The 22,844-nt window shown below is 52.9% G+C and overlaps 1 protein-coding gene across 5 annotated transcripts; it reads left to right on the forward strand.

Annotated features, from left to right (window-relative positions):
• The first annotated feature begins 73 nt into the window (after positions 1–73).
• PIANP (PILR alpha associated neural protein) lies at positions 74–20,426 on the forward strand. 5 transcript variants are annotated; one of them, XM_058044254.1, is made up of 7 exons: positions 74–7,232; positions 8,122–8,283; positions 14,532–14,600; positions 14,740–15,329; positions 15,475–15,556; positions 15,788–16,015; positions 16,155–20,426. In XM_058044254.1, the coding sequence occupies exons 3-7, from the start codon at positions 14,584–14,586 to the stop codon at positions 16,174–16,176; spliced, it is 939 nt and encodes a 312-aa protein (XP_057900237.1). In that variant the 5' UTR covers positions 74–7,232; positions 8,122–8,283; positions 14,532–14,583; the 3' UTR covers positions 16,177–20,426. The 5 variants fall into 5 exon arrangements, with proteins under 5 accessions (XP_057900237.1, XP_057900229.1, XP_057900254.1 ...); XM_058044246.1 differs by lacking the exon at positions 74–7,232 and adding an exon at positions 7,757–7,806; XM_058044271.1 differs by lacking the exon at positions 74–7,232 and having other exon boundaries at positions 7,985–8,283; positions 14,532–14,628.
• The last annotated feature ends 2,418 nt before the right edge of the window (positions 20,427–22,844 follow it).

Consider the following 22,844-nt stretch of genomic DNA (forward strand, 5'->3'; position numbering starts at 1 on the left):
GCAGCGCCTCGTCCGTCCCGCGGCCGCTTCGTCAGTCCACCGCATTCCCGGGCCATTCCCGGCCATCCCGGGCCACTCCCGCCCAGCCCAGGCCACTCCAGCCATCCCCGGTCAGCCCGGGCCATTCCTGGCCACTCCCAGCCGCGCTTGTCACCCTGCCATGGCAGCGTTCATGTCCCCTGGCCAGCACAGGCTGTGGTCTGCCTGCGGCGCAGCCTCCGCCGCCACCCGCTGGTCCCCAGCCTTTTGGCCCTGCTGGTCACTGGCACCAGCCAGCCCTCAGCTCCTTTCTGCGCTGTTCTCATTCTCTGCCCTGCTCACCAGTAGCTGCTGTGTGCTCACCGCTCTCTTCTTTTTCACGACCCATCCATCCTCTGTCGAAACTCCCCAAGCTGCCCAGCCACAGTGAGATGTGCAAGGCAATCAATGCCAGATGAACATCCGCGTATTTATGGGTCTTGCCAGTCTGGTGAATATCTGCTCCTCATCCCTACACCTGGAAATGTTCGAGGCCAGGATTGATGGCGCTCTGAGCAGCGTGGTCTAATAGCACAGCTCCCTGCCTCCAGCAGGGGTGTTGGAACAAGATGATTTTTAAGGTCCCTTCCAACCCAAACCATTCTGTGATTCTATGATTAATGTTGAAATAGCTGGTGAGAAAACAGATGCACTACTATATGGCATGGTGTTTTTCACATCTCAATGATCTATTCTATAAGCACCACGCCAGAATTAAAAGAGGTGCATGGAATACCTTGTGTGTGCCCACACATCGCTCTCGTTTTCGCTTTCACACCATTAAGATCTCACTATTTTGGGGATATGTAAATGTAAAAAATCTTATGTTGCAAAGCACTGTACTTATGTATTTAAGCCGTGCATTTCTTAAATCCCTGCATGCCTCCCCTCCTCTACTGCATTAATTTTTACAAAAAAATGACTTTACTATCTGCTGAATCATTAACCATCGCACTTGTCAAGAAATGCATCCCTGATGCAGGCAGGGTATGGCCATAAAACGATAGTTTAAACGCTCCACAAGGATAGAAATGTTTCTAGTGCACCTTAAGTACCTCTTGGTGGGTGTATGAGTTACAGCAATGCGGTCATTGCTGAGGGCACGCTTCCCTGTGCCAGGTGAGAGAGAACAGAAACTGGGGGTCATTTGGGGAAAAAAACACCCACACCTTCAGAGCTCTTCTCATCTTGTATAAATCACACCGTGGGCAGAGGTGAGTGGTGAGGGGACTGGGAGGAGAGCAGGCAGTGTGCATTTCAATAAGCAATATTAAGCTGTTTGGCCAAGAGTTTCCAGTGCATCACCAATTTCCTCATGGCTGGCTCCTTCAGAAACCCACAAAGATTTTCCATGAAATAAAAAGAGGCAACAAATTGATGGGAGCCCGATACAGTCTAGGCAGGCAGCACGGTTTTAGGATGTTAAAATCATAGAGCCATCAGGGCAAGTTTGCACTCCAGCACATGATTGCCAGCAAGAGATTTGGGCTTCAGCTGGATCAGTTTAGCACATATTAAAGACAGTTGACTTGTGCTTTGCCAGACTTCCGTAAGTGCAACATCTTGAAATAAGTGTAACATCTTGAAGTCTTCATCTGGGTAAAGTCTACGTTTGTTAAGATTTTACTTGCCAGTATCAACAACTCTCATCTCCTGCTTTGACTCTAGTTCTTGTCACACAGCTGCTGTGGCTGAGTCACGGAGAAGGCTCCTTTGGGGCACAGTTCTGCTCCAAACACAATTTCAGAGCTAGGAAACATAACCCCTGGCTGCCTTAGGGAGTTGGATCGTTGTCTCCCAAGCTCATTTGTACAGCTCAGGGTCACTCTCTTCAGTCCCTAAGGCTCCTTTAGTGTTTGGTCTCCTCACTGAGACCGCTGAGAGAAGGAGGGAACAGTGAGGACAGCCATGGTCAGTGTGAAAAACTGAACTTGTAATGTTAATGATCGTGCTACGAAGATTAGGTGGACATCTCTTAAAACAAATTCCAGGCATAAGGAGCAAAACAGTCTGAGTGCTGGGCCAGAGAAGCAAACATGTGCCCTGAAAGGGAAGGGCACTCAAACCCTCAGTCCTGCTCTTGTAGGGCACATTTTCATTTATGTGAACCATTTTCATTTATGTGATCATTTTAGCTTTGAGATGTCACGGTCTCGTTTGCCTCAAAAATCCAAAGCTGAGCAAAGAAACTTCTCTGATCATCTTCCACTGGTAACTGAGCATGGGCACAGTCAGTGAGCTCTCCCAGGAAAGTGCCTCACGCCTGGTGGCTCTGGGCATTGTTGGAAGCTACCCTGGGTCCTCAATGAACAAAGCAGTGAGGAGCATTTCATATGCTCCAGTCAGGTAAAATGGGACCAAGACATATTTTACCCACCAGGCATTTCTTCAGGAAGATCATGATGACCCAGGGAAGCGGGAAAGTCTATCAGTCTGTATTCTCAGAGCCAGCAATATTTGGCTTCTCCATGCAGCAGGATGAAGGGAGAGGCAGGCAGGTAATGTTGGCTGAGAGCTGTGAAGGCAGGTTGCAGGGCAGTATTGACAAGGGCACCATCTCCTCTCTGCTTTCCCCTCCCTATTTCTATTTAGGCCTGATTCACCGTAGCCTCACACCTGCTGTCTTCACTTACACCAGTGCAGGGTGCATTCAAATCAGGTTCAAACGTAACCCTACTGATTTGTAGTGTTTTATTACTCTCTTCCCCACCCCCTTGCCGGCTCCTTCCATCTCAGTTTTATCTCTGTATCGATCTGTTTCTCTCACACTCTCTGACACGCTTGCTGCCTTTCATTATTAGTTAGATAAAGCCTGGCAGCCTGAGCATCGTAGCTTACATGATGCTCTCTCTGTCTCCTCCTCCACTTTGGCCCCAATTCCTATGGTCTGTGTGCTGGGTCCCTAAGTTTTTGTCTGCTCCTTTTTTATCCTGCATCAAGGGCAAAGACTAGAAGGTCCTTTCAGTGACTCAGATCCTGCACTCTCCAAATGAGGAGGTCATCGTCTTCACGAGTGCAAAAGTCATGGGTAACATCTCCACAACTTAGCAAAACTTTGGCCTCATCCCTAGATTGGAGTGCTGGGTGTTGAAATTAAATCCCAGCCTCCTAGAGGCAGTAACTTCTGTGCTTTTGCTTTCCTCACAAAGCAAACACCTATCTTTATGGTCACAGGGAAACTGTGAAATGTGATTTTCATGTAACCAAAAGAGCCGAAAGTAGGAGGCGAAGAGTGCAGATGAAAGCAAGTCTGTACGACATTTCATAATTTTAAGATAAATCTTGTGACATGGAGACGTTCTGTGTTGTTATTTCGGAATGTTTGGGATTTCTGATCCTAGCTGTAACCACCCCCTAGCATCATCCCTCTCTTCTGATCTCGCTCTGATCTCTACAGAAAGAAACCTCCATTCTCTTTGTGCTACAGATCCACTTTCTTTCCTCTCTGCTCCCTGTCCCACTTTAAAGCTGTAGAGCTGTACGGGCTCATTCTGGGTTCTTCCTTTCTTCGCCACCACAGAATCCAAATAACTTGTCAAAACGCTGAAGACATTTTTTTTCACCAGTCCCTCTCCAAACATAGCAGAGTCACATCTCATGAGACGATTTTTCACAACTGTGTGTAACACGGACTCTGAGACAAAAACACTGTAAGGACAAGGGAGGCTGGCATGACTCTCTTGGATACCAACATGATAAAAGAAGGCTTTTAACCCTTTAGTTTGTACTGGGCTAATGCACACAGGGCTTACACTTAAAATCAGCCCAGTATCAGCTGCTTGAGGGTAGCTGCATGATAATTCTTCCTCTGATCTGCTCTCACAGCCCTCAGGATTCTGCAGACCAGGAACTGTCTTCCAGACAGGCCTCCGGTTGTGATTCAAAGACTCCAGAAGAGAGAGGATCCTGCACTTCACTAGGTAGTTTGTTTCTGTGATTAATCACTCTCCAGTGACTGGCTCTTGTTATTCCCTGCCAGAATATTTGGTAGACTTTTCTCCAGGAAAGGAGTGATACTGCAAGCAAGTCATGTCTCGTTCTGCTTTTTGATATATTAAACAGGTTGACCTCTTTAAATTACTGAGATCTCCAGCCTTCAGATCACCTTTGATTCAAAGTTATTTTTAAAATATGGAGCATAAAGCACTGAACAGTTTTCCAGCATGAAAACTGTCTTACTCATACACAGAGAGAGGTTTAATCGTCTCCTTGCTGCCATCCTCACTTCTGTCCTTACACAGACAGGAATCACTTCAGACTCATTGCTGCAGCCTGGACCACTGATTCTGTGTTCAGTTTTCTGCCTGTTACAATCCCCACATATTTTTCAGAGCACCTCTTTTCAGGACTGGAAGTTATTCCCTGTAGACGTGGGCAATTTTTTTTCCTGTTTGTGGCTGTACAATTTGCTCTCAACAGTCCTTATAAGAAGTTTTATGAGAATGGCCACCTTACTGAAAGGGGCAGGTCACTCTGTCCTGGTCCTATCCTCATTATTTTTAACACTCTAACAATATTTGTGCCCTCAGTAAATTGTGTCAGAATGAACTATATCTGCTCACCAAGCACTGAATAAAATGGTGAGTCATACCTGACCCGGGACTCATTCCTGGGCATCCACATGAGAAACACTGCCACTCAATGGTGGGCTTCCAGGGATGACCTCCTTTGTGTTTACAGGGCGTTAAATGGAGTTAACCAGCTCACTTAACCTCCTGCTCTGTTAATGTTGCATAACGCTTTTTTTTCTTATCAGCATGCTTTGGGAAATTAACACTTCCAGAAGCCTGGATAGATCTGAGCCATCACCTTTCCCAAACAAACCTGTAGTCACATCAAAGACTGACACGAACAAAACAAGTTTATGCAGCAAGATTAGTTTCCTTCAAACCAGGCTGATTGGCATTAACTGGAGAATCTCATATCACCTCTTTGTTGCTTTGCCGAGAATTTTTCAGGTCTTCTGTTTGCTCTTTACAAATATTCACAGGGCACAGTTCTCTTCCAGTCTTCTGGGATGTCTCTGATATTCCAAAGCTTATTAACCCCTTGTTTGGTGAGCAGTAGGGCAGAGGAAACTGGGTTCCCTGTGGACTTTTTTCCTGTATGTTCTGTACCTTCCACTACCATACGTTCAGCAGGGGTCTCTTGAGGCACCCCTCCCACGGCTTGCCACATCTGTGAGGGGCAATTTCTTCTACAATCTACATCACTGGGCTCCCCCACCACTCTCTTAACATTACAGAGCTTTTTTACATAGCTCAGAGCTCTTTGTTACATCTCTAAAATGACACAGCTTTCCCAACATTTTCTGCTTAATTCTTTTGGCCTGCTGGATGGGCTGCTCTGACCTGTGGGGCTTTGCCCAGCAGCATGGCTACAGGCTCTGTTCCAGCACAGGCATTGGAAGCATCTCCTTCCTCTGTCAGGCCGCTGGTTTTCATACAATTTGTTGGAGCTTATTTACCTTCTAGAATCTGGTCATTTTGTCAAATCCATGGCAACTAACAGACAGACAGACAGACAGGATTCTGCAGGCAGCAAGGCAACAAGGCAACAACGTGGGTCTCTCTTCCCTTAAGAAACAACAGTAAAGCCAGCAGCAGTGGCCTGCCTGGGCTCAGGACTCCTGGGTGTAAATGATCTGTACGTGATCACTGCCAGACAGAAATAACAGCCAGTAACACCTAATTCCATCTCTCCCCTCAAATTTCCATGTAATTTTACATTAGCTTTCCTTTGAAAAGGAAACCAAACGAGCCATTCCATTTAAATCACGTAAGAGTGAGGTACAAGTGACATCAGCCATTGAGCTCTCTGCTCCCATCATCTCGACAGCTTTCCTGATTCCCCCCACCACATCTACCAAGGTTTCCTTGGTCCCTAAAAAAATCCTGCTCTTTGTCCTCTCTCATATTTCTGACTCCTTTTGCTGCCTTCTGTAGTTTTACTCTTCAGGGGGATTTTCAGTGTTTGCGTCATTTGGATTTTCACCCTTTAGCTGACCTTTCCCTGGTTGAAATTTCTCTTCTGTTTTGTGCTTCCCAATTATACTAAACACATTCGTCAGGATTTGAAAAGGTCAGAGAGAGCCTGTGTGCCTGATGTAGCCCCTTCCAGAGCTTTCTACCTTCTGCTCCTTCCAGGTGAGGAAGCAGGGGGAGAAGCACAGAGAGCGAGACAAGCTGAGCGCTGACTTGTGCTGCTCCACCATGTCTGCACAGGGGGTTTGTCGGGATGACACAATGAGGGATCGCTGAGCAAGGTTTGTGCAGACGATTTGTACAAGTCCTGGGAGAGCTGGAATGAGAAGGCTGGAGTGTGACGGGAGCCTGGATAATCTCTGACAGGAAGCCCCATGTACATGAAAGGGACAAAAGGCGGGGTTTGGTGTGTGCAGCCTGGTGACACACAGGGCTGTGGCATCTGACACAAACCTCGGCTGTGACACCGCTGCCCTCCTCCCACATCACGACCTCCTGGTGACAACAATCCCCGTGCTGGTCCTCCAAACACACCAACATCACTCCCAAACATGTGAAACACCTGTTGACTCTGCTAAACATGCTCACAAATTCACACACAAGACTCAAATATCCTGGCATGGAAAGCTTGGAGCAGCCTGGTTCATTGGCAAGGAGCTCGCAGGAAATCTAGTGAAGAACTGACTCAAACCCTTCAGATATGTGTCCAAACTTGGCACAACCTGTTCTGGCCATCCTGCCGTGCTCAGGCTTGGTACTTTGTGTCCATTTGTCACCTGCTTCCATCCCTCATGCAGTGGCAGGTTGCTTCACAGCTCAGTGCTGTCTCTATTATTTCTTTCTCGTATTTTTTTTCTCCCAGGGTCAGTCACAGTCTTTCCTCATCGCTTTATGATGAAAAGTTTGATTGTTTTTGAGGATCTGAGGAAATTACTGTCTTGCTGCCTCATATTTCAGGCCCTGGAGTGGAAACTGTCTCTCTGTCATTGACTTTTTTCTCTCGCCCGTTGGTTGCTCAGCTGCTCCCTTCTGATTTGGTCTGTGCTTTCTGTTTGGTTCTTGATGGTGGAGGGAGATGTTCCCTGTGAAACGCTCGGCCCCTCAAAGGCACATCAGCTTCTTTCTTTAATTTTGCTGTCACATCCCTACCATTTCCAGACGCATCCCATCGATCCCTGGCAGAAACGCGCTTGGGGACGCGCTCAAAAGAGCCGGGCGATCCCTCAGCGGGTAAAACACACCTTGGAAGGATCCCCTTCCTCCCCCCCGCTTCCCCATGGCTCCTACCTCACCCATGTGTCCCAGGGGCTCTGCCCGTGAGGCTCGACCGAGCCCCGCCGGGGGTGCGCCTCGCCGGGGCCGCCCGTCCGTCCGTCCGTCCGTCCGCCGCCCCCCGCCCGGTACCGCGGCGGCCACGGGGGCCCGGGGCTCCGCAGCCCGGGGATGATGGATGCGGGGACGGGGGACGGGGGGCGGGACCGAGGGGCGGCATGTCCCCGAGGGCACTGCTGCGGGGCGGCAAGGCGAGGGGCGGCGGGGACGAGCCCCGGGGGGCGGCCCGGGGGAGGGGGATCCCGGGGGGCCTCCGCCCCCAAGGACGGACCGGTCCGGGGGTGGCGTTCGCCGGAGCGAGCTGGAGCGACGGGTCCCTTGGAGACACCTCTCTCCATGGCAACCTAATCGCTTCCTGTGAAGATCCCGAAATAACCGACGAGCCGGGGGAGCGGAGCCGAGCGGAGCCGAGCCGGGCCGGGCCGGGCCGGGCCGGGCCGGGCGGGCAGCGGCGGGAGGCGGCGGGGGGCAGGTCCGGCGGGCCGGGAGCGGGGCTGCGGGAGCGCGGCGGGCGGGCAGGGAGCGGCAGGAGCCGTGGCCGCCGGGGCAGGGGGCTCCGGGCCGGCGGGACGCGCTGCCCCCGCCCGGCCGTGCCCTGCCCCGCCGCCCCGGCGCCCCCCGCGGGCCGCAGCGGGGCCACGGTGCCGGGCGCGCCCGTGCCAGCAGCCATGGGGTTAACGGGAGGCAGCGAGCGAGAGACACAGAGACGGAGAGAGAGAGAAAGAGGGGCTGGACCAGTCCTCGGCAGCTGTTTATTTCAAGGCATCTCTCGCTCCCTCTCCCTCAGCCAAGGCTCAGCCTCAGCAAACCTTCCTCCTCCTCCTCTTCCTCCTCCTCCTCCTCCTCTCCTTCCTTCGTCCTGGCCATGAGAAGCACGGGCAGCAGCAGCTGTGCTCCCCCAGCCCTGTGCTCCGCCGCCCCGGCTGCGCCCCGCTCGTCTCCCCGCAAGGTAAGTTCATCCTCTCGGCCCGGGCTCGGGGGACAGAGTGGGGACGGGGCTGCAGGGCCGGGGGGAGGGGGGCTGCATGCCCGTCTCCAAGTCATCTCTCCCCGTCTCCTTCCCTGTGTCCTTTCTCCCCCTTTTTCTTTCCCCTTTCCCGATCTAGGTGCTCTGTCTCCTTCCAGCCGGCTGTCTCCTTCCTCCCCCCCTCCTTTTCCTCCTCTTTTAGTCGGGGGTAGGGGATGCCTGAGGTGCCGGGAGGGAGGGGGCACAGCCGAGGGATCGCTGCCTCTTACCCTCCAGCTCCGGGCTCCATCACAGACCTGTTGTGCTGGAGCACTGGAGCCTGCGCTGAGGAAGGCGACTTCAGCCAAATTGGCGCAGCTGGAGAAAGGAAACAGAGGGATCAATCCCACCTCCTGCCTGGCCAAGGGTGCACCATGCAAGAGAGAGCAATTCAGATGTGGAGACTCAGCACTTGGAGCACTTGGATGCCCGGGAACAGTAGGAAACTGGGAGGCAGAAGATTGTCAGACTCATGACATGTATTGCAGGCAGGCACTAGATGGCAGGGGACCGGCATCCTAGAGTGCTGCTTGGAATGGGGCCACACTCACAGTTCCCAAATGCAGGGAGACTTGAGCTCAGAGGACCATGGATGGGCTTCACACGCCCATTCCCTCGCTATGAAAACACCCAAATGCAGCATCACCCTTCCAGCCCTGCGTTCTGCCCCAGCCTAGGATCGCCATTCCCAGCCCGTAAGAGCTGACCCAGGCAGCCTGGCACGGGAATTCCTATCAGCAAGTCACTGAGCGCTGCAGGACCTGCACTGACTCAGGGCGAGCAGTGCCAGCCCCTCTGGGATCCTGCTGGATCCTCCTGGGTGCTGCCACCAGCCCTCTCAGCCTCAGACATCAGCCTGACGGGAGGCACTGCATTCCAGCTGTCAGCCCCCAAATTCAGCCAGCTCTGGGAGGTGCTGCCCCCAGCCCCACACATAGCAGCAACTCTTTCCCTGGATGGGCTTGGCATCTCCACCCCAGCATTCGGATTCACAGTACCAGCTGCCAAAACTCCTTCGAGTGCAGCAGAATCGTCCCCCTGGGTCATCTGCTCTGGGATTCCTCCCTTTCCCTGTCCCCACCCAGCCAAATCCAGCAGGGCATATCCATAACCCCTTTCCACCAACACCAGGGCTCCTGCTTCCTGCTGCCAGACCAGCAATGACTGCATCTCTGCCTCTTGGACCATGAACTCCGGGGTGTTCATGGCCCCTGAGGAAAATACAGGTGTGGTGTGCCCAGGGCATCACGCAGTGTGGGGGGGGTCTCGCTGCCTGTGCCTGAACTCGCTCTGCTCGGCGCTCGGAGAGAGCTGCTAGGTTCCGTGGTCCCAGATCACAGACTCCTATCAGTAGCTGTCACCACAGCCCTTAGTGCTGGCTGAGAGATTAAAAAATGACAGCCAAGCAAGCATTCCTTCTCTGTAAGGAGGGCTGGGTCCTCCTCAGGTTTGTTTTGATTTTTTCATCACTATTTCGAGTGGAATCGTTGCAGTGGGGGAGCTGGGCGAAGCAAGGATTTGCATGAAGCTCTCGGTGCTGCGGGGTTGCTAATGGTGAGCGTTACTCAGCCAGCAGTAAGTTTCATAATCTTGGCCCAGCTCTTGTGAATGTTCCATTTTTCAGGGTCATGAGCCTCTTTACCCTTCTTCCATCCCTTCCCCCTCTCCCCAAACTGGTTGGCAATTTCATTGTTCCAGTGGAATATATCCGTCATGTGAGGTCATCGCTGCATAAGGAGAGGTGATTGATTGCTTAGGTCGCTGGGGCCTGTCCCATGCTGGGCTTTGAATGCTGGTCTGGAGACCTTGAACCGGACTCTGTGCTCGAAGGCGAGGCGATGTGGGGTGCGGAGGGGCACGGTGATGCATTCCCGGCAGCTCGAGTCGCCGAGCAAACAGACTGCTGCATTCTGAACTAGCTGGAGCTCTCTGAGAGCAGACAGCTTCATTCCTAGAGGCACAGTATCACAGCAGTCAAGCTCTAGATGTTACAAAAATACAGATAGATCATCATCTGCCAGCTGAGCCAGACAGAATCGGGTGCAACTCTTTTGCCATCCCCGGATGGAAAGAGCCTCTACCCGCTCCTCACTAACGCGGCTTGTGTGCGCTTGGCTTCATCCAACTGCTCTCCAGTCAGAGCTGATCTCGGCCAGGCATCGAGAAAGCTGTGAGATTCTCAGATTTTAAGGCCAGAGGGACCATTTTGATCATCGAGACTGACCTACAGCAGAGCACAGGCCAGAGAATTTCACCAATTTAATTTCCTGCGCCAAGCCCATAACTTCTGATTGAACTGTAGCATCTCTTTTAGGAATAGAGCCAGGCAAAGGCTGCAGGCAGTAGGGAACACACCACCTGCCTAGGTGAATTGTGCTGGTGTGTGACCCTCTTTATTAATAGTATTGTTCCTCATTTGAATTTGTCAAACTTCAGCATTTTGTAACAGAAGGTTACAGATTGCACTTGATGTGAGGGAGCTACAGCACACGGCTGGCACCTTGGTTCTTTTATTCCTGTGATGCCTTTTGTATTTGGATAGGATTTATCTATGGCATTGAGGTATATGAGAATCCTGAACACGGAGAAAGAGTAAGCGAATCCTAGGTCTTTCCTGGGGCACAGCAGTATCTGAGCTCCAGAGCCCAGGGTGTCACATTCAGGGTTTATTCAGAGCTCCTTGCTCTGACCAGGAGTGCAGCAGGCTCTGCTCCTAGCCATTAGGTAGGATGCAAATTCCCGGTCCCCCTTAGTGAACTGCTGTGTGTATGCTTTGGGACATGGCTCCTGAGATCTGCTCTCTCATGTCCCAGCAGCGGCTGGTCCATGCTGCAGGAGACTTACAAAGAGGGAGGAAGCACAGATGGGTGTGGGGAACAGCAGCAGGATTCATGCTTCCATCCTGCAAATGCATGAGAGCAGCTCCTAGCAGATTAGCCCCAGTCTGGAGTGATGGTGGGGTCCATATGCAGCAGCAAAGAACAGTGTAATTCTTACTCACTGCTTTCAAGCACCAGGATTCACAAACTGAGCTCAATGAAGTGCCCCGGGGAAATAGCTTTGTCATTCACACTCTGTCATCTGTGCATCACAGGACCGGAACGCTGAGATGAGGGCTCTGTACCTAGAGTGAAAGTGTACAGGTTTCCTCTTCAGACTCTGGGAGTAGCCCTGTCCAGTTTTATTGACATTAGACCTGGAAGACACACATATGAAAGCCAGGGCCTTGCTGTGAGGTACTGGTGCAGAAATTCAATCTCTCTGCTCTGGCACACAAAGGCTTACCTAGAATGGTATAAGGTGGGATTTATACTCCCAGGTAGTGAGAGCATTGGCATCCCCTCCTCTGCTCTGAAGGCCTACCAGTTTATTCAGGATCCACACAGGGAGCTGCATGCAGAGCTGAAGGAAGGGCATGTGTTACTCTGGCCCTCCAACACAGCAGGGTTAGTGCCCAGGACACAATCCTGCTGCCGGTGGCTGACCACGGAGTGCCCCAGACATGCTTTGTCTGCCTTTTAGTCAATAATCCACAGGGACATCCATGCTCCATTTCAAACATAAACGCTCCAAGCATGCTGGAATCCAGCCTGCACTGCCTGGTATTTTCACCTGAAACATTCCTTCGCTGCCACACCCTCCATGCCATGGGAGACACCTCTGTCCGGCTCCCAGCTCCTCCACAATCAGTCCAGGGTGTGCCAGTGCAGGACACAGTCTTTGGCCACGATCTCATTAACAAACCAGAATGTGTGGACAGAGACCAACCAAGTTGGCATCATCCCTGCACTCATCTGGAGCCACCTTTGGGGTGGGGACATTGGGAATCACCAGCTCATCACTCTAGGCAGCAGAACCCACGCACAGCAGTGTCTCCGGTCTGAGGCTTGCACCCCCATGTATGGGCTGTCCCCTCCTTGCACATGAGGCGGTCAGTGCTGGGGCTCACCCCTCCTCAGCTCATTCCATACGTTATCTGCTCCATAGGCCTGAAACTGAGACAACCATGTGTGAAAGCCATCCAGGATTTGGCTCTGTAGGGTATCTTATTCCCAAGTTTTCAATCCTGGAATTCCATAGACGGGGTGTCATTGCTGGAGCTCACAATCTCAGCTTAGAAGAACAAGATGTCTCCATTATGAGATCTCCCAACAAGGAGAGCACAGCGACCCCAGCATTCCTACCCCCAGGCACATTTCTGAGGGCAGAGCCATCTGTTGGGAGGAGTGCTAGAGCTTACACGTGCACCACTACTGTGCCACACTTCCCTGTGGGACTGGCACTGAGGTCTGCCTGCACCTGGAGAAGGTCGCTCCTGCTGGGATGGCACTGTCCAGCCCCACATCTCCTCCTTCCTGATGCAAAACAGCCCCCTGCCCCCTGAAGACTTGAGCTGTGCCACAAGCAGAGCAGGCTCTTCATCCCAGGGAACTGCTGTCCCGTGGTGAGTGCCAGGCATGGCCCCAGGCACTCCAAGCCATCTTCAAACCTCTCCTGCAACTTGTGTGCCCTCCAGCCTGGGGATTCACACAAGGAGGTCCTCCATGCTTGGAATTCCTTCCCTTTCAAAGTCCAAAATAAATTCTGTCATGGATTTCTGTTGCCAGACATGATCTTCCACGGCATCGTGATCATAATCCAGATGGCCAAGATCTCGCCAGTATCTGGGTTCAGAAGAAACTTGCTCCATTCTGCTGCCTCTCTGCAGAGCTGCATCTTAATACTGAGTCCCCTCCAAGGCTTAGAGGTTCAGGAGCAAAGAACAAAGAAATGCTGAGAATAGCTGCTCTTTTCTCCTCATCTTCATCTCAGGATCCCTCCAGAGACTGATCTTGCCCCGGAGGGAGGGGCAGGGCACATTAGCCAACAATTCTTTTTTTTTTCTGTGAACTTTGTTTAAATATTTAACAGAAGGAAACTAAAAATATCCCCGGTTAATGCAGCAGGAGCTAGACAGCTACTTAGTCTTGGGTGCCCTTCCTCCTGGCCCCTCCTCTCAGGTGCACATCACAGCAAGCCCTGGGTTCTTCCCTTAGGAAGAGGAAGTCTCCCACGCAGGAGGGGCTGCAGTTTTTGGTCAGGGCATGGGGTGAGCCGGGCGGATGGCAGTAACCCCTTGGAAGCCGGGAGGTGCAGCACAGCTGGCTCAGGGCTGGAGGGGCAGCGTTGGCCTCTGCACTGACTCCCTCAGCCCAGCATGCCTGTTTCTCCATCCCGGCAGCCACAGGAGGGCATGACCGTGGGCTGTCGGCATTCGTGCTCTCCTTTTCACGATGAAGGAGCAGGCTGAACATCTCGCAGGATTTTTTCTTTTTTCGTCCTGTGCGTGCGGTTGCAGAAGGATGCGGGGTCAGGCACACAAGAGCTCACCGGGAAGGGCCGGCACGGCGCTGTGCCCGGCCGAGGGAAGGGGGGCAGCAGTGCCGACACCGGGCTGATGCCGGAGGGTGCCGAGCGTCCAGGGCAGAAAGGACCTGACCTCGCTCCGTGCTTGTGTTGCTCAGCCGTGGGAGACGGGAGACAAAAGGGAGGAATAGGGGAGAAAGGGAGGGATGGGACAGCGCAGAGGACATTAAGACACGGAGTGTGGGAAGGTAATTTCATGTTAGCTAAGAGGAAAGTAAATACTAAATATTTGATAGGCATATTTTTTTCTCTTAAATTCTTTAGTGAGGCTGGACTTTTTCTCGCTGATTCACTCTTTCTCAGTCGTCTTGGTTTACCACTCTCATGCTTCCCCTCTCGCTCCCTCGCTCTGGCACACAATGAAGAGGCTCTTTTTTAATAAATGGATTACACACTCCACACTATAAATAAACACAGGAATTAAGATTCCAACTTGTTCCAGCGATAAGCAAACAAAGATGCTGAATCCCGCTCTCGGCCCTAAGACAGGAGAGTCCCCGGGGAAGCTGCGCATGTGCCTGGGCACGTGTGCTCCGGAGATCGCTCCCTGCTTTTGGGAGCATCTGCTAAGGCATGTGTATCTGGGGGGACCTGGCATGGGGATGGGGACCATGCACCGCCGTGCATGGGGGGCACGGGAGCAGGAGAGGGTGCACGCGTGTGTGCATGGACTCTCCTTATCCTGCCAGCCGGGAGCTCACCGGGGGTGGCACACACTGCCTGCAAGGACAGAGCCGTCACCACTGCGTGGGGGGACACTGACAGCCCTCCCTTTTGGTTCCCAGTGAAGAAGATGAGACAAGATCCTGACTGAGCAAAGACACTGTTGCATCTGAGATGGAGCCCAGTGCCTGGTAGGTTCACAGCTTCCCACACTGGCAGGTGAGGCGGGAAGAAAACAGGAGTGTGGGTGGTGGGCTGCTCCCGGCTGCTTGGCCTTTCAAAGGAGGAACGTTTAGATCAGGCTCTCTTCTTCTTCCCCCCGCCCCGCAGCAGGATGCCTCCACTCCTCTCCCGCATCCACTCCCTGCAGCTGTGGCATCTCCTCCTCGTCGTCTTGGCCGTCCCTCCTCCCGGCACATGGTCTCTCCGCTCTCGGGGCCCCGCAGCCCCTCGGCCTCTTTGCACCCGCCGCAGCCCCTCGGCCCCACGGTCCATTTGCATCTGGGAAAGGACCTCACAGCCGGAGCGGGATTCCCGCTCGGATTCCGGCTCGGATTCCCGCTCGGCCGTGCCGCGCCAGCGGGCCGTGCCCGCGCGGGGAGCGGAGCTGCGGCATGTGGTGCGGCTGAGGCGCCAGGCCGCCGGCGCCCGGCCCGCCACGCCCTCGGGCTTCGAGGACGGCATGCCCTCCTCCCAGTACCCCTGGGCCATCGTGTGGGGCCCCACGGTGTCGGATGAGGACGGAGGGGACACAAACTCAGCCAACCCGGGCTTCCCGCCGCTGGGATACACCTTCGTCTCGCCGCACGGGATGGCGACGGCGCAGCCCAACTCCCACTCGCTCCTGCACAACGCGGGGCTCAACCTGCGCGAGACCCCGGCCACGCTGCGGCCCTTTCTGTTCGGGCCCCGCGGGGAAGGTAAATCTGCACTCTGCTGCTTTCACTCCCAGTCCCCTGCAGGAGCAGCTCCTTCTGCAAAACTCATCGGGGACCTCCCTTGCCCTGCTGCTCCCTGGGGACCCAAGGGAGCGGCCATCACAAACCTCACTCCTCTGTCTCGCAGGTGTGGACCCCCAGCTGTACGTCACCATCACCATCTCCATAATCATTGTCCTGGTTGCCACTGGAATCATATTCAAGTTCTGGTGAGTGGGGTTTGGGCCAATGGAGGCTCTCACTGGGCCAGTGTCCACAGGAAGACTGTGGGCTTGGGACCCATTTGTCTCAGGGGTGCACATCTGGTGCTGCAATCCCTTGCAAGGTTTGGCACTCGGCCACGCTGGGCTCTAATGCTGAATGTAGAGGGGTCCATCCCACAAACCTCTCATCAAGGGCTGGGGCTTTTTTCTTTACCTCACCCCTTGTTCTCTCCAAAGCTGGGACCGAAATCAGAAGCGCCGGCGTCACTCGGGGCAGCAGAGCAGCGGGAGGCAGCAGGAGAGCCAGCAGCCCCTCACAGACCTCTCCCCCACCACCGTCAGCATCCTGGGGCCCTACGGCGACCCCCTGACCCCCACGCCTGAGGCGGAGGAGTCCAGGAGGGGCCAGGAGGGTGCAGAGAAACTGGGTGGCCACGGGAAGAATGCAGCATTCCAGCTCAACCGGTGAGTGCCCAGTGAGCTGGGGCTGGCAGGGGACAGGGGGACGGGCACACTGAGGCAGGGCAAAGGTGATGTTGGCTAGTGAAAGGGGGGCTTGGGGCAGTTTAAGCACTCATTAATTCCCAATTCCCTCTTTCTCCAGAATCCCACTGGTGAACCTGTGACGCTCCCGGGAGAGGCTGAGCTGGCTCCCCCACCCTCTGTCACCGCTGGCGAGCGCGGACTCTCCCCGCCTCTGCTGCCCCAGGAAAAAAAGCAACCTCCTTGTGCCACGGCCCACCACCACCACCTTTATTAAGTAACCCCACCGGGATGTGCCTGGAAAAATGGACGAGCTGGGCCTCCTTAGCCTCCTGCTGGGGGAAGGTTGGGGACCCGCCCTGCCCACGCAGGACAGGGTGACAAGAGAGCAGAATGGTGGGAGGGAAGACAGCTGGTGGTGGTGTGAAATCCTGACCTCCCCAGCCCCTCTTCTAGCATACGTGCACAGACACACTTGGATCTCCATGACTCTCTCACCAGTGCATGCCTGACGTCGGGGGTAGGCAAGGTGGAAAGGCGTACCCCTGTCCCCGTGGGCCCTCACCCTCTGTGTGTCCCTTCCCGTGTCGTGTGCTTTGCAGTGAATGTCTGGAGTTCAGTGGCTGCAGGATTGCCCGCCAGGTGACTCGGATGGTGTCAACTTCGTCTGTTCCTGAGACCTTGGCCCTCCTGAGAGTCCCAAGGGTGGGTAAAGCTTGGGCAGAAGAGGCTCACAGAGCACCTGGGCCCTCTCAACAACCCATTTCCTAAGGGAAACATTATCTTCCCCCTAGATGGAAGATAATCACATCTTTCCAGTTTCTTTCTGCCTAACACTCCTTTGGGTTTTTTTTCTCTTCAGCTTGTATCTCTCTTCCTCTCTCCAGTTTTTCCCCTCAGTTCCCACCCCCATGCCACTTCTCTTGCCAGTTAAAGTTGGAAATCATTCCTTTAGCTTTCCAAATGTTTTGATCTTTGAAAGCCTCCTTGCTGTCCCTCTGCACCCCTTCAGTCTCCTTCAGCAAGGTTTTTCTGAATAACACCAGTCTGTGATGATGCTTTCCAGAAAATCCGAGGTGAAGCCCTCTGCTCACTGTGTTTCTTAGCAAGTGTCCTGCACACAGCTAAAGTGTGGAATGCAGACATTTCTGGGCATGAGGAACTTGAATTTTGCTGGGCTCAGGAAGAGATCTGCTTTCAGATACTCCTGGCACAGGCAACAAGGCAGCAGACGGGACTCTGCACCTGCGATGACCGAGAGCAGTTTAGAGCTGATCTTGGGAGCAGTGGAAGGGTTGCCATGTACTGCTGCTAGGTCTCTCCTGGAGTGCAAGGTGACTGGAAACCCACGAGGCAGTGCTCACCAAGAGCATGAGAGAGGGGTATCTGGGCTCCCAGATGAAGCTTCATTCAGTCCCCCAGCTGGTTAGAAACCGAAAGCAATGGCACAAGTCATCTGTCCAACTTGTTGCCTGCAGATGTCCTTCGGGGCTGTGGTGTTCTGTGAGGCTGGCAGCCACACTGTCACTTACCTGTGTGAGCAAGATCCATGCATCTCCACCTCTTCCAGGCATGGACCCATGGGTGTCACTTTGAGGATGTGCGAGATGGCAAATTTCAGCTTAATGACAATAGTTCCTCTTAGCTTTTATGGACAACTTCAAATCAATCAAAACCCCACACTGACAACCACTGAGGTGAAAAGATGCACATTTAGATAAGGCTGCCCCTACAGTGTACAAACACCTTTAGCTGCTGGACTGATGTGGCCAGAGGCAGGAAAATCACCCACAATTTGAAAGCCCTAATGCACTATACAAGGTCTCTGACAAAAGTGATCTTGGAGAGAGGGAAGCAGCCTTTCATCCTTTATCTCTGCATAAAAAGCCTGTTCTTTATAGGACAAAGCACAGGCAATTTCATAAGAGGCCTGGTTCTGCCCGTTTACCCAGCTGAACCATTAGGTGTTCTCGGGTCCCATCTGACTCACTGTGAAGGGCATTTAAATCAGAGTGTAAATTACAATAAGCTTCCCAAAAACAGTAGAGATTTGGAGAAAATGACAGGTCAAATAAAATTACTGGCTTATTAAAAGCACAGAGTGGCTGAAAGATGTAGGTGGAAAAGGACTCTGGAGATCTCTAGTCTAAGCACAGGCTGATTCTGTGCTTACAGCAGGGGATATTAGTGCTTTACCCTAGATCGATCTGTTACTGAGCCTGTTCTTATTCAGGATCCATGCAAGGCTTGGGTGGACATTTAAGCTGCAGATGGACATGGAAGGACCAGTGGCAGTTCCTGCTCAATGCCCCATTCATTGCTGTTCCCCCTCTCCCTGGCACGTCCCTGCTGGGGAAGGACATCTGCAGGAGGCTGCACTGCTGATTGCTGGCAATTTGCAATACCTTCATCTGGTTGAAGTAATTTTCCAGACCAGAATAATTAGATTGTTCTTTGATCAACAGCATTTGTTGAAACAAGGCCAGAGTTTAGACTCTTCCACTTCAATGGCTGTCCTTGGACTTTCCACATGCTGCATGGAGAGAAGGTTTGTAAGAAAGTGGCAGGGGACCACAGGAGGCATAGTGAAAACATTTTCCAACACTTGATGTGGGGAAGCCCTGAGCTCTCCTGGGAAAGTTTTTGTAAATTCTGCAAACAAATCAGATTTTGGTGGTTTGGATTTTTTTCCTCCCCCTTTTACACGTCTCTGGTTTTGGTAAAAGTAACTCCAGGGAGAGAAACCTTTCATGGATACTGTGGTAAGGGGAAAGCTGGTGAAGCTGTGTAGAGAAAACTCTTACAACAACAGAGGCTTGGGTATACATCTTTTCTAAGAACAATTTTCCTAGCCAAATACATTTTTATGATAGTCATTCAATTTCTCACCCAAAACAGGTTAGATACAGGGAAACAACTTCATTGTTCTGTCCAAGCATTCATTGCTATGCTTTGTCCCTGGAACAAAACACTCAGAACACATGTGGACACACAAGCTTCTTCCAGTTAATAAATAATCTCACTGGATCTGTTTTCCCCATGACTAGAGCCTTATAAACCATCTTCCCCTACAGAGACTGGAGCCAGAGCATGCCTGAGGTCTTTACCCTGGCCCAGGGTAATATTTTGTAGGATGTGCACATGGATGGGTTGATAGTACCAAGTCAGGGCAGAGGACAGCACCTTCTTAGTCACAGCCCATCAGGTTTCCCTGTCTTCTACATGAATGGAGGAGAAGGATTGTTTTTTCTTTCCATTAGAAACAGAAAGTTTTTCTTTCCATTAGAGAGAAAAGCATGCAGGGAAACCAACTGGAAGTGTTCATAGTCTTGGGCTAATTCTGCCCAACATTTCTATGCTGTTAAAAGGGAACATCCAGGTGGGCCAAGTGAGATGAAGTGACTGTGTCTCTGCTGAGCTCCTGCAGAGCCCTGGCTTTTTTACCACAAGGGTGGTCTCTCTGTGGGCACAGTGGAAGGGAGGGAAGTTCCTGATTTGAAGCAGGAGCTGGAGTCTCCCTCTCTTTACCCAAGAGAGTGGTATGACCACAAGGCCAAATCCTGCTGGGGCTTTCCCATCTGGCTGGTTGCAGTTGGTAGGCAGGGGAGCAGACCTCTGGTGTGTGTATCCACACCTCTCCTCCAGTCCACTTTCCAGGGGCTAACATCCAGCCAAGCATCCCAAAATTCAGAGAGGGCTATCTACCTCTTCCTCAATGGCACCCAAGTGCCCTTGCAAATCTGGTCCCTTCATTTCCCACTCCACTTCCTGACGAAGAAAAATGCTTGGAAAGGAGTGGTTTGTTCATTCCCTGCAAGTTCTCAAACAGGACCACCTTGAGACTGTTCTGAATTAAACTGTTTTGTTTTTCACTCTGACAAACCACATCTGTGGCACAGCCTTAGAGCTGAGACCTGCAGCACAAAAGTCCTGGGTCAAACTCCAGCTCCCCAGCTGCATCCCTGCTAATGTCCCACTGTAGTCCTGGCCCTACCCTGGCAGGACCATAGAGAGAGGTCCCCTTCCTTCACCAACTGCTGGCTCTCTACTCCTCTTTTCCTGTTGTTTTCCCTCTCCCACTGTTTTCCCTCTTCCCATTCTTGTCCTGTACCATGGTCTCCCTCCTGGTTCTCTCTCCCTTCCTACTGTTTCACTTTCCCTGCTTCTCTCTTGTTGTCCCTTTGCCACTCAGTCTCGTTCTGCCCCGGCTCCCATCCCCTCCTCCAGCCTCCTCCTGCTCCTCTGCTCAGTCTCGCTCTTCCCCTCCCCTGCCCTTGTGCGCTGTGATATATATTTTTGTAGGATTTCTCTTCTCCTTGTGGTGAAATATTCAAATCTTGTGGGATGTTAGTTTCAACATTTTTAAATAAAACTTTGCAAAATATTGAAAGCAGACCTCTTGAGTCCGTGGAAGGTGCCACACTGGAAAAGCCAGGGCGGGATGAGAGGGGCACCCTGGGCAGATCCCATCGGGATGGGGGCTCACACTGCTGGCATCCCACATTCTCTTCTTGGGAGTAGAGGGGGCAATTTGGCCCCGTGTCCATCTTCCCTCGGTCCCTTTGCCGACTGAAGGGGCCCTTTGGCCAATGTCAGGCCTTTCCATGGGAGGTGGTGCCTGGCGGAGTTCGAGCCCTCCTTCACTCCCACCGAAGCAGCCGTCCCGCCTGTGGAGCTGCTGCCCCCCAGGCACGGCCTGGGACTGCGGGTCCCGCTGGGGGCCGGGGTGTCCGGGCGAGGGGACAGCAGCCGAGGGGAAGGGAGGGAGGGACACGCAGCCCTGCAGGCGCACCAGCCTCCCTCACTGTTCCCCGCGGCTGCCTCCGCAATTTCTATTTACAGCCCTGCTGCCTCCCCTCCTGGCCACAGTGCTGCTGCTGCTGCTGCTGCTGCTGGTTTCCAGGGCTGCTCTGTAATTAAGCATCCTTGTCTCCTGCAACTCCTCCACTTCCAGCGGCAATCGGGGCTGGGGCGCACCAGCCTTGATGGCCACTCCAAGGGCTGCTCCCTGGCAACGGCTGGATGACTGCTGGGGATGGGGATGGTTCCCAGCCCCTGCTCACTCTGTCCTGTCTGAGTCCTTTGGGCACTGGAGGTGTCCCTGATCCTCTGCTTTACTGTTGGAGGAAGGAGCAGGCTTCGCAGACCAGACCTGGCCTGGGACTCTGGGGTTTCTGCCCACTGGAAGGACCCTTCCTGCTGCAGGGCCAGGCCCTCCACATGGCACCCTGCACCCTGGACAGGATCTCTGTGGTTAGTGGTGGCCCCAGGGCCATCAGAGAGCAGACACACTCCTGTGGTGGCTGTCCCGGGGTACAGGCACACAAGAGGCTGGACAGCCCCTCTTCTGCCCCTGTGCTGAGTATGGGAGGGCAGAGACCTTCACCCCTGTTCTTTAGGTGTAAGATCCTCTCCAGCCAACAGTTTTGGGGCTGGGCAAGCTGGAGAGACTTGACAGAGGTGGTGATGGGTTCTCATTGTGCTGAAATTGCACTCATGTACTCATTGGTGCACTGAGATGTTTTGCACAAACCTCATCTGCTTCCAGCCAGAGCTTCAGCCCTTCCTGCTGACTTCTCTCTGTCATCAGATGCTTTTCCTCTGGTGCCCTCTCTCCACAGGCTGGGGCTGCAGGCGCTCAGCCAAACATACCCTTTTTCACCAGGACTCACTCTCTGACTCACAGGAGAAGCTCCAAAAGCTGCCCCTTATTCTTCTGGCTTCCTGAAACACTGACTGCCTGGTCTGGTCCCCTCCCATCACCACTCCCCACTACATCACTCCTATCCACCTGTTGACTTCCCACCCTTCCAGTCTGGTCCCAGCCCTGACTCCTTTTCCAGCATCTCCATTCCTTTCCTGTCTGCAGCCTTGCCTCCTTCCCTACATCTCCCCCACATCCTGTTCTCCAGCAGGGAGCTAGCACTGGGAGTTGCATTCTGAATGAGGACAGCAGAGATGGGAGGAATGAATGGCATCATTTAAATCAAAGAACATACAAAACCTGTACAATGACTTCAAGACACATAAAAATCACCCTAATGAGTGGCCAAAACCGAAGCATGAGGTGTTGCTGACTGCTGTGATTTCGTGGGAAAGACAGTAGTTCAGAAAAACATTTTGAAATCATCTCCAAAATCTGGGATTCCCTCCAGCTGAATGCCTTCTATAACCTGCTATAAATTATCCCATTATGGGGGAAAAAAAATCAGGCATCTGTCAGCTGGAAGAGTCTGTATTGCAGGGATGTGGCAGCAACCAACAACACTTGCTCCCTACCTCCCATGCTGAAGGACCTTCTCCAGAGTTGTGGCTGGAAGTTAGGACCCCATGTGCTCTGGTTCTGCCCTCCTCTCCAGGCCTGTGCTGCAGGATGTCACTCCTTAGTGCTCCTTTGCAGCACACCTTGTTAGAGAGCCACCCCAACACTGCGTGGGCATGAGGGGAGTGCTGGGGAAACACCTGTGGAGCTGTGGGCATCTCTGTGCTCCTCAAGGAGGATGTGGAGCAGGGAAGGCAGCGTGGACAAGCTGTGCTAACTCAAATGTGAGCCTTTGTGCAGGGGGAATGGAGAGCTTCAGCCACAGGTAGCTCAGCACTCTACTAAAGGGACCTGCCTGTGTGGATGGCCATTTAATTAGGAGAAATGCACAACTTGAAACTGCCATAAAGAGTCGCCCTGAAACAAGCAACCACTCATTTCAGCATCATGTAAAAGAGTTGAGTAGCTCCCTTGGTTCATTCCTGCTTTGATCCTCGGAGGCAGAATTGAATCTTTATTGAGGGCTGCTGTGTCTCCGAGTGCACATTG

This window comes from Melospiza georgiana, chromosome 2 (genome assembly GCF_028018845.1).
Source record: "Melospiza georgiana isolate bMelGeo1 chromosome 2, bMelGeo1.pri, whole genome shotgun sequence".
Lineage (NCBI taxonomy): Eukaryota > Metazoa > Chordata > Aves > Passeriformes > Passerellidae > Melospiza > Melospiza georgiana.

Bases quoted from the DNA above. Each gene is read 5' to 3' on its own strand.
- PIANP (XM_058044254.1), top strand. The intron at 15,330-15,474 runs GTAAATCTGCAC...TCTGTCTCGCAG, and splicing joins GTTCGGGCCCCGCGGGGAAG to GTGTGGACCCCCAGCTGTAC. The intron at 15,557-15,787 runs GTGAGTGGGGTT...TTCTCTCCAAAG, and splicing joins GGAATCATATTCAAGTTCTG to CTGGGACCGAAATCAGAAGC.